At 45.0% G+C, this 14,203-nt stretch overlaps 1 protein-coding gene across 1 annotated transcript in view; it reads right to left on the reverse strand.

Annotated features, from left to right (window-relative positions):
• EHD4 (EH domain containing 4) overlaps positions 1-14,203 on the reverse strand; it is a 72,565-nt gene that overhangs the window by 42,431 nt on the left and 15,931 nt on the right. Inside the window, exon 3 of the mRNA XM_081050020.1 lies at positions 5,852-5,949. Coding sequence (XP_080906146.1) covers positions 5,852-5,949 — 98 coding nt within the window. The remainder of the gene's footprint in view (positions 1-5,851; positions 5,950-14,203) is intronic.

The following is a 14,203-nucleotide window of genomic DNA, read 5'->3' on the forward strand; positions in this document are numbered from 1 at the left end:
CCCTCATTTTACAGAGAGATTATCAACTGTCCCAAAGCCATATGGTTCGTAAATGGCTGAGCTGAACTGGAACCCAGGAAGTTCAATTCTACTGTCCATGTGCTTCCCACTCTACTATGTAGGACAGTCTTCAGGGACTTCAATCCCTTGACTGGACCAAGAAAAGCAATTCGTTTGATTTTGGGTTTACAGACTGATTGGTGTTGGTTCTAGAAAAGATGTGTGGTGCTGCTGAAAAGCTGGGACAGTCCTGAGCTATATTTGTAATTGAGTGGTAACCAGAATGAGGGAGGGAATAGCGCTGCCTCACAATGCCCTTCCTTTAATTATTGTTTCTACTCTTATTTATAATACTATGCAAGTAAGGCCTAGACTTCCTTGTTCTGGGGGTACTGGGCAGGCATTGCAGGGTCCTCTCAGAAACTCTTCATGAAGTTCAGCGCTTACACCTAAGCCTGGCCGTGAGGTCCACCTCAAAGACCCAGGCTCTATCTACGTCCCATCGCTGCCCGGCGCTGAGAGCTACTGGCCTCTGAAGTTTTTTCAGTTGTTAGTTCTCCCAGTGCTTCTTAGAAGGGTGCTTGCTACTGTTGAACCTGGCTAACATCTCGCTCCAAGCCTTCTTGTTCTTTTAGAAGGAAAGACATTCCTCTTTATATGTGTGTGTTTTCCTCTCTAGTCCTTCTGGTTCCCAAAGCCTGAGAGAGAAGTCATTCTTCTCTGGACATCTCTAAATGTTCTCTGTCTTTTTGGGGCCGACTTCAAAATCTGGTCTTTTGTCTTTCAAGTTCAAAAAAATGTGTCAAGTAGGTAGTGTGTTTGTCCTCCCCCTGATTATGGTTTGTTTTTGCCTTCTCTATTTTTCCTGCATCTTTATTGATTACAAGTTGGATTTCCATGTCCCGTTTCCCAGGTTTGTCAATTCTTTTGTGATGTTATGTTTGGGCACCTCATCTAGGTTGGCAGATCCTTGAAACCGCCTGTTCACGTTTATCTGTCAGTATTCAAATACCTTTTTGATTCTTGACGGTTTTCTTTAATGTTGTCAAATTCAGGAGGACCTAAGGATGTCTGTATGTAAATGTGAAAACACTAATTAATGATTTTGAAGCTAATGCTATTGTCTGTTATGTTATTTGAAGTGCAGTGAGATTCCTTCTATTTCATGCATTACTATTATGTATTATTTTTACTAGCAGAACATTTTCTGCCCGTATCTTCTCAGTTCTAGTCATGGACTTCTAATGAAAAAGGCTTATAGAGAGAAGGGCTTAAATATGAGAAGAAGACACCCTCTAACTTTCATTCAACAAACTGTTGGTCCTGGGAGAACAGGTACATCTGTTACAAAATTCAGATCAAGAGCTTTTTTCTTCTAGAGTTGTTTAAATTTTTTAAAGGGAAAAGTTGTACTATTTTTATTACCAACGTCAAGTCTGTTGAAGGCTATACAGAACCTCATACTGTCAAGAAACCACAGGAATAATTATTTGCTGCTAAAACAGTACCTTCCAAATGCTTACGTGCTAAACAAATGGATGGACAAGCCCACCAGTTGCCACATTAGACTTTTTCACAGTTTTCTCCTTGTCAGACAGGAAGGGACATTGTGATTGGAGGCAGAACCCAGCAGTTGGAAACATACTTGCCGGGTCCAGAAATAAATCCTAGATGATGTTTAGATTCAGCATGAAATAAACAGTATTTTAGCAAGCAAACAGTCCAGGAGCCAGAGTAATGAGATTGGGAATGCAAGTAAGGATGTGTGGATAAATGTGCTCATTTCTCATCATATAAGAGTCAAAAATCTGGATGCTGTCATCAGGGGCAAAGGATATTTCTCAAGAATAAACCAACTCAGATTTCTGCCCCCCCCCACTTCACGAAATAATCTAGGAAATAATCTAGGAAATTTTAAGAATATAGATATTCTTTTATTGGTGACAAGAAAAGAATCAAGAAAAAGTTTTTTGGACTTTTAGGTAGCTATTACTTGATTAGAATAAAATTATTATGATGAATATATCAGAACATTTTCATTTCTGCTTGATGGGAATTCTTTACATCAGCCAAGAAAGCTACAGGTTAGTAACTAAGCTCAGTCTTTTGTTCCTGAAGATTTTCTGCTAACTATAATTCAACGAAGGAACATTTGAAGGGTAACGGGTTTTCATATGAATTAGTATACTAAAAATTGCTCCAAAATCAATTACCCTAGTGGGTTTTATTTATAGAGCTCTCAAATAGGAGATTTATTCCCCTTAAATGCTGACTCTACATTTTGTTTTTTTCTGGAGCACAGAACAGGGAGGCAAGGAGTACAGTGACCCCACTTTTAAGGTCAGTGCTAAGATGCTGCTGATGAGAAGCTTGTGCTAAGACACATTCTATAGGTGATGGTCACTTCTAAAATAAGAGTGAGTGTGACGTGCTATGTCCCAAACCTCACACCTCATGAAGAAATGTCAAGTGTTTCTTCTCGTCACCTACGACTTTGGCCTAGAGAAGAGCGATGACAGTGAAATGCCATGTCCTCTTTGTAATCACACTTGCTCCTTCTACTCAGCACGGAATAAAAAGGAATCAGGCTTATGATATCATGAAAGACAAGACTGAATAAGGAAGAATGGGCCAGAGGTGAGGTGAGGTACGTGACTAAAGCTCATGTCCAGAGTCCCCATTTTTACTGTCACTACTAAGGCATGAGGACTCCTTCCGAGAGATAAACCCTCACTCGGTCATCTGGTCCCCAGAGCTCTGGGACACCTGGGCAATGCCCTGGGGATAGCAGAGGGCTGCCAATGATGATGTGACATCAGCTCCCCATAAGGGAGACAAAGCTGCACTGATCTGCTCAATGGCAGAAGTTTCAAATGTTCTTTGGGGATACAGTTTGTACCTACCATGTTTCACCGAAAATAAAACCTAGCTGGACCATCAGCTCTGACGCTTTTTTTGAAGCAAACATTAATATAAGACCTGGTATTATATGATATTATATTATACCTCATATCATATCATATCATATCATATCATATCATATCATATCATATCATATCATATTCGGTCTTATAGTAAAATAAAACCGGGTCTTATATTAATTTTTGCTCCAAAAGGCGCATTAGAGCTGATGGTCTGGCTAGGTCATATTTTCGGGAAACATGGTACTACCTCTTCCCATGTTGACATAAATGACTGGAGAAGGTGTACTGTGATTTACGAAGCTGGAGGGATTGAAGCAGATATGAACATGTGTGAGAATGTAGCACTGTTCGCAATAGTTTAAGCTGAAGTAGCTTTAAAACAGTACATATTCTTTGGGATTAATGTGTTGGAATCTTCAGCTGAGTGACTCCAAGCACCAACTGTTCCCAAACACAATGTGGTACTCAAGCTTGGGAACCCTGGCTCTGTGCATAGTGCTGTCATGATTTGCAGCTCTCGGTCCTTCCCCACCAGCTGCTACGTCTGTTAGGGTGGCAGGGACCGGCTGACGGGTTGGAATCATGTATGCTATTTCTGTGCACAGGATGTCAGCAAGTATGTGTCACAGTCAGTCAGATCAGTATATGAGTCAGATGATCACAGAGTGTCAGAAAGAACTGATCTTCAAAGCATCCTGAAAGGATTCTGCCATGCTACCCTACTATAAGGGAGTTGTAGTTTGAAAGACATTTATAATTACTAACCAAAGGAGAAACCCTGAAGAATATGGATTACAATTGGCCAAAGGCCTACCAAGGAAATAAAACAGAGAAGGTTGAAGCTAAAATCTAGACGTCTTTAAAATTTAGAGGTAAAAAGAAAGATTTATTAACAGGACCACATATTTCTCCAGCATACTTTGGTCAGACATGTAGAAGCAGTAAAATACGGAGAGTCCGGAAAAGTTGTGGACCGTGGGTTTGCTTTATTTTCCTTTTAAAATCAAACATTTTATCTGCAGAGCAACTTTCATGGGGCCAGATTAATGGTCCTAAACTGGCTCTTAAAAAAAAACAACAAAAAACTAGTGGCATCAAGGCGTAAAGATACCAAAAGATGTCTTTCACTATTTGTAAGAGTGAAAAATGATCAACCGTTACAATATCCACAAATTAATTCAACTACATTTCATCACTTTGATAGACCCAAGCAGCTGTTGAAAGGAACAAAGTAATTTGAATATGTGGGTATGGAAAGATGAATATGTGTATGTATAGGAAAAAGTCCCTAAGGAGCCAGAGAAAACCATTAATAATTGTTATTTGTGACAGAGAGATTTTTGTACACCCCTATTCCTTGTTTGAATCCTTTACAATAAACATTACTTTTATCACAGAAAATAAAGCTAACAAAGATATTTATAAGGAAAGAATATTATTAACTTGTCTTTTTCTATAAGTGCAATGTGCTTGGAGGCCTCGGGGCAGCCTAATGGCCTTACCGTATGGGTGATGGCATGGCAGGGCAGTGCCAAGCTCTGGGGGAGTCCACGGAAGCTGCAAAGTCAGCATTTCTGAAATGCCATGAGAAAGGAGGGCATGCCGACCAAGGGAGCCCTTTATGTATCCTTGTCACGGGACCTTTGCTTTCAAGCTCTTTGTGACCTCTGTAACGATACTTCTGCTTCAGGAGCGCTGAGGGAGTTCACTGCCTGGCCAGAACCCATGGCCGTGACCCCAGAGAGGTCTCTGCTCAACCCTGGCATGCCAGCACTTCTCAACATAGTTTTACTTACTTGATATTCAAAGGGTGGGGAAGAGTTATCAGTGAGAAGTGACAGCAGCAATTCATCTGCTCCATCTTCCCCCTCCCAGCAAAGCCTGGAGGGATTATCTTTTGCTTTAAGGGCCAGGGTGAAGGGAACTTGACCTGTCTCTGTGACCACAGTAATCCATCATAGTGCCCTCCCAATCAGGAATTTCCTTTCTCTAAGTAAACTGTGTCCTTTGGTCTGCCCCAGATGGCCCCTTTCTCCAAGAGGGTGGGAAGGAGAGCAGGCCCATCTGTTTAACCACAAGGCAAGAGTCTGGAAACAGTGCCTGCCTCAGCCTTGTTTTTCTGAAGGCTGAAGAAGCCCAGACGTCACTGTTCTTTGTAAGCATTTTCTATTCTCCATTGATTTCCTCTGCACACCTTACAGTCTATCTCTCCTTCCCCATCCCACAACTGGCCTTAGACAAGTCATTCTCCAGATTCTGGCTCAAACACATGTTCTCTGGGGAGCCTTTCCCAACACCTCAAGGCCAGGCCAGGCTCCCTTACACCTGATATGCAGCCCCCATCTCAGAGTGCTTACCCCAGCTCTCATTTTCCATTTATTTCTGGCATAATTTAATGTTTGTCCTCCTCACTAGAGCATAAGCTCCTTGAGGGCAGAAAATGCACCTGTTTTTGCTATACCCCCACTCTGCAGTACAACATTTGGTGCCAAGTAGAGACCAGTAAAGGCTTACTCAACAGAAGGGTGCTGCAGAGGCGACCGGGTGAACTGTGTGCCGACGGGGAAAGCTCCTCTCCCTGGCCACTAGCTCGCCTCCTTTATTCTATGTCATATGTGTCCAAGTGATTGGCTAGCCAACAATATGTCCCCTCTTAAAATCTGAAGATTTATGAGGTGCGCCCTAGTAGTAGACGACCGTGTTTAAAGGAGTTAAGAGGTTATGGCTGAGGCTCCGGAAAGTGTCTCAGTTGAAACAGCAGAGCCTTTGATGCTATGACTTCTTGGTTATTGCTTGGAGCCTCTTTAGCTCTGGACCCCAGGGCTGCCCAGGAGTGTGGAGAGAATACAATAGACACAGAAATCCTCTGCCAACAGCAGAGAGAGCCCGTGCCAGCATGGGGTGAGGGGTGGGGTGAGGGGACTGACCTCGGCTGATGCGCTGCTTCTCCCCAGACAGGATGCCAGGGCTGTCGATGATGCTGATACTCTTCAGGACCTGATTGGGCAGCTGGGAACACATGAATCTGGAAGAAAGGGATCGAAACTGGGATCAGAAACTGCGCCACCTACAGAGCTCCTGGGCCTCTCAGGGCTACTGACCTCGTCTGTTGTAAAGCAGGGGCTTGGAGGGGATTGATGGCATCTCAACTGGTGCTACAGAGACTAGACGCCCGTGCTTGAGCAGGTATGGAGGGTGCCCTGGCCCCTGCTGCTACCCGCCACCAGATCCTGTACCGTTAATTGTGAGTCTAGCTACCTTTTATTGAACACTTAGGTATTTTACAATATCATCTCATTTGCTCCTCATAGTAACCTTATGAGGAAGAAATTGCCATTAACCTCAGAGAGGTTAAATGACTTGCTTAGTGTCACTTAGAGCAGGGCTCTAAACCCAGGTCAGCCTGACTCCAAAGCCCATCGGTTTCACCTGCCTCCTCTATGCTGCTTTGCCAAGTGTCCTGGGTTTCTCCTCCTGGGGATCCCAGGCCTCCTTCAGGGTCACGGTTACCCTGGGCTGCCACATCCCCAGGTCCCTAGCCAGCCCCTGCCCACGCCCTGATGTGACACAGAGGTACGGGGGCCTGTTTTCACTGTCAGATGACCTAGGGACTCAGCACCCAGCCTGGTGCCCGCTATGGCTTCAAGATGAGGGTAGGGCAGGTACATGTGGGCAACTCCCCCAATCCTCCAGGTGCTTCTGAGTCCTAGGGGTGCCCTAAGAGCAGATGAAAGGGCAGGGTGGGGGAGGGTCCTGTCAAGCTTCTCCAAGCCTCCTTCCTTGTCCATCACTTCCCTGATACCATCTCTTCCTTCTCATCCCGCTCCCTCTACGGTCCTGGCAGAGTGGGGTGGCAGCAAAATTGTGGCCTGCCTTTGCCAATAAATTGCTATGGGACCTTGGACAAGGGCTTCCCCTTTTGGGGCCTCAGTTTTGTCATGTGTACATAGAGACACTTGGACCAGGAGCTGGTGACGTCTTTTTTAGCTCTAACACTGTGCAACTGTAGAGCAGCAGAGGGAAACGCTTTGTTCCCTCCACTCTAGGCAACAGAGCCTGTGAGGCACTATGTGTATTTTAAGGTGGAATCTGGAGAGTGACTGCTTTTCCTATATTGTCAATGGTTAACTTCTGTATCTGTGTGAGCGGAAAGCTTGAAAACCCTCAGTGAAAGCCCCATTCTTCCATTCAGTGGAGCTGGTGGGATTACTCAGAAAGTAAATATGCTGGGAATGCGGGACAGGGAGGCCTGGTCAGCCTTCAGAGTGCATGCGTGGACAGGACAGCGCAGCCCGCAGGGTGCGCGTGGGCCTGGCATGATGGACAGGGGAGCGTGATGGATAGGGGAGGGAGGCGGCAGCCCTGAGCAAAGGAGCAACTACTGACATTGCAAAGAAACTTTATATAAAGATGTTCAGGACAAGTTTCTCACATATTGTTTCCTAGATTTTCAAGTCAGCCGGGAAGATGAAGGAAAGATATGATCACTGTGCAGCTGGAAAAGCTGAAGCACAAAGTAGTGATGACATCTTGAGATCATGCCGCCAATGAATGGCTGGCTGGAGACCACAACCTAATAGTTCTGATGTCAGTTGGGTAAAACTCAACCCATAAAATTAAAAACCTCATAATGTGAAAAATAAAGGGTCAAGTTAATTTAAGAGAAACACTTCAGTTCTGATTTTCTCCAGCCCCTCCACCTTCAAATAAAACCCACTGCCCAACACTCGGAGAGCAAATCTGTGAGAATAAAGTACACAGAGATCACCAAACATTCTTTGTAAGTTCACAGAGACAAAAACACCATATTCAATTCTGTAGAACTGAGGTAGGAACGGAGTTCTGATCCTATCTGTGATGAACCACATCTCTTGTCAATAACGATTTGGTCTCTGATCATCGCCCCATCCTTTTAATCAGACGGCTGGAGACATTTGGCAATGCTGAAAAACTGCACATATGTGGAACTATTTCACATAATGTATTTCTAGGAGAGGCTGGTCTTTTTCCAAAACCACAAGCTCACACTCAATATCAATATTTCCAAAACACAAGCCCTCTGGATTCTAATGTGAAGTTAACAGAGGGATTCAAAAATGTATAAACTGTCCACTCCCTCTGTGCAAAGTGACAACGTTTCAACAACTCCTGGCTCCTGACACAACAGCAGAGGCAAAATCTGTGAGCCACAGAACAACATGCAGGCAGACGTGGTGATGTTACACAGGGGAGCAGGCTGAGGGGCCAGGAGGGGTAACTGCAGGAAAAGGAGGAGGAAGGGGGAGGGACAGCGAGGGAGAGGGAGGGTTGGGGAGAAGTGGGGGAGAAGGGGGAAGGAGAGAGGGAGGGAGAGAAGGGTGGGAGAGGGGGAGAGGAAGAAGAGGGAAGGGGTACCAACATTCCAGTTCAAGGAGGAAGAGGAAGAAGGGGAAGAGGGGGAAGGGGGAAGAGGAGGCACCCCGAGAGGGGTGGCTGGAGTTGTGTGCAAGCTGGGCTCCACTCCACAGAAGAAAGTGGGTGTGGGGGAGTTGGGGGTAGAGCAGGGAGCATAGAGCGCAAGTCAGCTTTCGGACTCCCAGTCGGGGCATGATTCATACTCTAGGAATTAGAACCACACATGTTTTCTTAAGTATACTATAACCAGAAAAACACCCTAATGCAACGCTGTTGAAGCGATTCTGTCTTACTTTTATGCTCTAAGAAAGGAGGTGAAATGCAAGGTTATGTTTTGGGTAGATCAGTCAGCTATGGGTAAGGCCTTCCCTTCTTACGTGTCTGCTGAAATGTTTCCAAGCACGGATTTGCTGTCCCAAGATGGATTTCCTTTCCTTCCTGGAGTGACTAACATAAAGTGTATCCGTGCCTTGCCTTCTACGTTTCACACGAAACATGCAGGCATGTGCTGGTTAAGCCCAGGACCCTCACATAAGCTTTTATGAAGTATCTCCCTCACCCAGGGCTGACCTGATACAGTTTATTTTCTGATAAAAGGAGGGCAGAAAGAGACCAAACCCTACACTGGACACTGATTCCCTGCTGTCATCCCCACAACCAAGGAAGGCTCAGAGGTAGTAGCAAGTGGGTGGGTAAAGGTCTCGGGCCATCGGCGAGGAGCCCTGCCAAACAGCAAAACAAGGGGATGAGAGGATTCAAGTTCTTAAAATTGCCTCCAAATGCTAACATTCCAATTCAATGATCAATATTTTAAAAGAACCAGGCAGTACCTTAATATGGCCTTTGATGGCCAAACAATGTAGTGATAGGTAGTAGTTACAGTAATAATGAAATGGCACAAACATTTACAGACCACTTACTGTGAGCCAGGCACGGTTCTAAGCATTGTCAACTCACTCAATCCTCGACACCACCTCAGAGGTAGGGGCTTTGTGCCATTTCACCAAGGAGGAGCCCGGGACACACAGAAGTCACAGACCACAACTTGCCAACTCACATGGCTGAGAGGTGATGGACCTGGGATTCTCACCTGGCAGTTCTGACTCGAGTCCAGGTCTTAACCACTAGGCTACTCCTACCATTTCATGCATTTGCACCACTGCTGTGGACCTTTCTCACACAGACAGCAACGTCTTGAAACACAAGAGTGACACGCCACAGCCCTGAACTCCCCACTAAAGGCTCCCCTGTGTGACTCACCCCACTGGTGCAGAGTGGGCCAATGTATAGGAGGCAGAAGATCCAGGCTCTGGTCATCTCTGCTCACCCACCCTATGACCTCCTGCAGGTCTGAGCATTTCCACCAGCCTGAGGATTCCCAGGTTGTCATTAGGTTCCAATAAACCTAAGCTTCCACGGAGAGGATACGGAGCCATTTCAAAGCACCTCGTGCCACCCCAGCTCACTTCACTGATCAGACTAAGACCAGAGAAATTACACACCTTCCGATGTGGGAACAGTAAATAGCACACGATATACACAAAAATACTTTGACATGGCCCTATCACACATAGCTGATCTAACCTTCTTCTGCCCAGGAGGAATTTAATTTTACATCCAGACTATAAAAAGCCCATGGTTATCCCTGAGATTGAAATCTTACAGAATTACCACTTTTACAAATCAAAGGTGGTTGAATATTGGCAATTTCATGAGGTTCGACCTACATATGTACTTTCTAAAATCAAGCTTCTTTCTCCGGACTGTCATGGGGGAAAGCTGGGTGCAATGCACCAGCGCGAGTGTCAGGAAACTACCCGAGTCCAGGCAGTAATGCTGGTTTTCTGGAATGTCAGGACCGTGTAGGCAGCTGCCAATAAAGAACAATGTTTAAAGGCTTGGGAGCCACCACAATCCTGAGGTTAAATATTAATTGGAAGAGCTTCAGGGAGTTTATTATGGATAAGCACACCACTGACACATATACACAAAAATCAATTAATCCCTCATATTAAAAAAATAACAATTTTGCTAGTGAATCAAGGTGATTCTTGGCACGAGCCTGTTTTCCTTAATCTCTGCAGCTAAATTAGCTGCAGTGTCTGGGCTGATGCTGTATACTTGTATCAAGTCAGTTTAAAAAAAAATTCCCAATGATACTAGTGACTATGAAATATTCACAGTCTAAAAATGTCTATTTAATGAAGTCATTTAATTATAAACATAGAGGTAAGAAACAAAGTTCCAAAATACACATTATGTATTCTATTATTGTTAAATCATTACACAAATGTAAGACTAGTTTTTTTTTTCTTTCTTTTCTTATCCCCACCATCACCAGGCCCGGCTAAAATGACAGGAGCACTGGAAGGACTATTCAGATTCCTTCAGCTCAAAGGGAAACTTCAGTATTTGAATTCCTAGGGCCAGGGATTAAAGTTATTTTTCAAAAAGAAACAGAGTCAATGAAGAAGTAAATGGGACTAAGAATGTCTTCTGTGGAAGACTACAATTTAAAATTATACTAGATCTTAAACTAAAAACAATGTCGGTAGCTATTTGGATTTGAAAAAAGGCTAATGTTTTTCGAAAAGTAGATTGAGGGAAAAAACATTAACATCTGGTTCAAAAGCAGGTTCCAGGGGGAAATGTCAGAAGCCAATTCCTGACATTTCTGAAGCTGACCAAAATACTACTCGGGTGTTTCCCAGGACATGTGGCCTCCGGGTGCTGCTGGTATGTCCAGCTCCTCCTCCATGAGGTAGAACTGCCTCCTGATAAAGGACTTTGGAACCTCAATAGCCACTTTCCCACGGAGCAACTCCAAGCCAATCCTGCCTGTGGAATTCCTCTCGGAAGTAAAGCAGCATGGTGGAGTTGTAGAATGTCCCATTGAAGTCGTCTCCATAGAACTCTTTTTGTTTTAGACTCAGCTCCTTTTATTGTTCAAGTATGGAATGTCTATAATTTGAAGCTGCAGTTTTGGGAATCTTTCTTCATTTCTCAGAAGTGCACTCTAGACTCCTTGTTACTTTCTTAGAAACTAGACTTCTTGGAGATTGAGACTCAGGTTCCACTGGTTTGCTTAATGCTTCGAGGCTGGTGTGACCCTCCAGGCGTCACCTGGTAGGTACCCCCATGCAAAGTACTACACTCTTTTAAAGATGCCCCTAGGGACAGACGCCTAGGCCAATGCCCTGTAATGAGGGGGCCAGGGCAATGGGACCTAACCCAGGGGTGACTGGTGGTTGCTGGCTAGGGGGACGGGAGTTCTCCACAGAAGACACCCAATTGTCTTTCCTACTAAGTATCGTATTTTGACCTCCTTCCCAGAAAGCATGCTACGCTACGTGCAAAGAAGTTTGCTGCCTTGAGCACGAGCTTGCTGATGTTCCCACAGGGATGCTGAAATTACATACACACATTAGAGTGCCCTATCCTAACTGACTCTCTTACACTAACGTGGGTGAAACAGCAACGCCGTCTGCAGATACAACTTAGTTTACTCTTAAGTATGTCGTTAACTTACATGAGGTAGTACATCCCTTACAAGTCAGTCCTACAGGTGCACAGCCACCAGGGTGCTTAGGACAGAAACTCCTCGGTGCCGGTGCCTTCGTGAGGTGCAGGGAGGCTGACAGAAGGGAAGAGGAAACCTGAACACTAGCCTGTCTCTGCCTCTTCTTGGGCAAGTCATTTTACTTCTTTGCTCTCAGTTTTCTCATCTGTAAAATGGCCACAGCACCATCTGTCTCATGAATCCTGAAAAGACAGTGTCTATGAAATTATTAATCTATAATTTGGGACATAATCATCATCTCCATCATCACTGTTAGTGGGCTATATAAGGACAGCCTTAAAAGTTAGGTGGGGGCAACAGGCAAAGATTCCTAGTCCAAACATCATACCATTGGGCAGCTCAGTGCAATCACTAGGAAGGGCCAGGGGGCACCTAGCTGAGGGACCCTGTGAAAGTTCAATTAACCTCTCTGCATCAATTCCTCCTCTCTACATGGGAGATAATAGTTGCACCTGTGTCACTGGGTTTTTGTGAGGATTTAGAGCTAATATAACGTTTAGAAGTTATCTGACATACAATAAATGCCACACAATTACTTGCGATTCTTTTTTCATGTATTCTGAATTCAATTAACACTTGATTATATAATGTATGGATTATTTTCAGCAAGTTTTAAATTCTGAAATAATGAACCTGGTCATTCAAAATCTTTCCTGCTTGCGTTTCCATACTTATCTGCTGTATGTTTGGGATTTGAAACAAAAAAAAACTTGTCAGGAAGGTACATCATCTGCCAAAATAAAACAAGCCCATAGACATTCTTTCTGGTTTTTACCTTGTAAATATGGACTTCAAAAAATGGGAACTTGAAAAAAGTAACAGCTTATTTCTTTTTTAAGCCTTTGTCAGGCCAAAAGAGAATAAGGCTAAGGGCAGTGGTAATGAAACCACAGGATTCCAGGCAGCCTTCAAAGGAGAAGGATGCTGTGCCCTGCACTTTCCGGGGCCTCCGGAACCTTCTAGGGCCAGTCTTGGGACAGGAAGCTTGGCTCCTGCCTGCCCCATGACCATGGCTTCCTGGGAGGCCCTGATGGGGGAGCTTCTTGTTCCACTTCTCCTCAAGTGTGGTCCATTCCTCCTGGAGAGACCCTCTGGTGTTCTCCCACCTGGGCTCAACCCCTACTTCTCCCACCAGAAGACGCTCTGGTGCCAACCAGTGCTACTCTGGAGTCCAGGAATAAACTCCTCCTAGAGGAGAGAATCCTGCAGGTGGGAAAAAAAATCACCTGGACAGTATCGCAAAACGATGGAATTTCTCTGTGGCTCCATCTACATCATCGGCACCTCTATTTATCCTACTGCCAAGTTCCCTTGCTGCCACTTGGATGTTTTGTTTGATCTGTGATAGGAGCATAAAACAGCCCTTAAAGGAGAGTATGATCCCCAGAGAGCTCCGTTTTTCACAGAAGGCACTTGTGGAGGTTGCCTGGGCGGCTGCTGACAGAGCTGCAGGTACACCATTCATTCCCGTCCTTGTGAATAGCGCCCCCTGGAGTTGTACAAGGAAGTGCCTCAGCTCTGGGAAGACGGCTGTCAGCTGGGAGGAGGATAGATACCTACTTTTTAAAACATCTAAAAAGGAGGAGTGCAGTTCACGTCTCTTGTCTGTCAGCTCTAGTCTCACCTCTCCCTAAAGGGGTTTGGATGAGCCGTCCCCGGCCTGGCACTTCCCACATCCCACTCCGCTAAACCAACCAGTCTAATGCAGTAGACTCATAAGAGAGGGAATGGAGGGATGAGGAAAACGACAGGAAAGAAGAAAGAAAAAATTAAAAAGAGAAAGAAAAGGCTAGGAGTGGCAAAGAGGAGGAGGGAGAGGGAGGTAAGGGCACATCATGTCTGAAAGTGCCGAGCTTCATCCAGAACCTGCTGGCTTGTTCTCTGCCCCCGCACCCCTGTTTCATTGGGAACTCTGGTGAAGGTTAGAGGATAGTACAAACAAAACACATCTCCACTGAAGACAGACCTCAGCGACCTTACAACTTCACATCTACAAAATAATGACCATGTAACAAAATTAACTTTCTGTGTCGTTTTGGTTCTGTTTCTCCTGCCCTACTCTAATGAATAAGGAAGCACCTCAAAGCATGGGAGTAAGAAGCATAAGGGGGCAGCCAGGGAGGTGAGGTCACTGGCCCTGGAATAATCAACAAACTAAATGTGGGTGCCTGGTGACCCTTGGGGGTCCTCTGGGCTAAGCTCTCTGTGCAGGAGGCCCTAGCACACTATGCCTGAGAGGTAACCATCCAGCCACCACTTAACATGGCCAGTGACGGGGAGCTCATTACTTCACAAGGCAATTTGA

The sequence above is a fragment of the Rhinolophus hipposideros genome (assembly GCF_964194185.1).
Source record: "Rhinolophus hipposideros genome assembly, chromosome: 5".
Lineage (NCBI taxonomy): Eukaryota > Metazoa > Chordata > Mammalia > Chiroptera > Rhinolophidae > Rhinolophus > Rhinolophus hipposideros.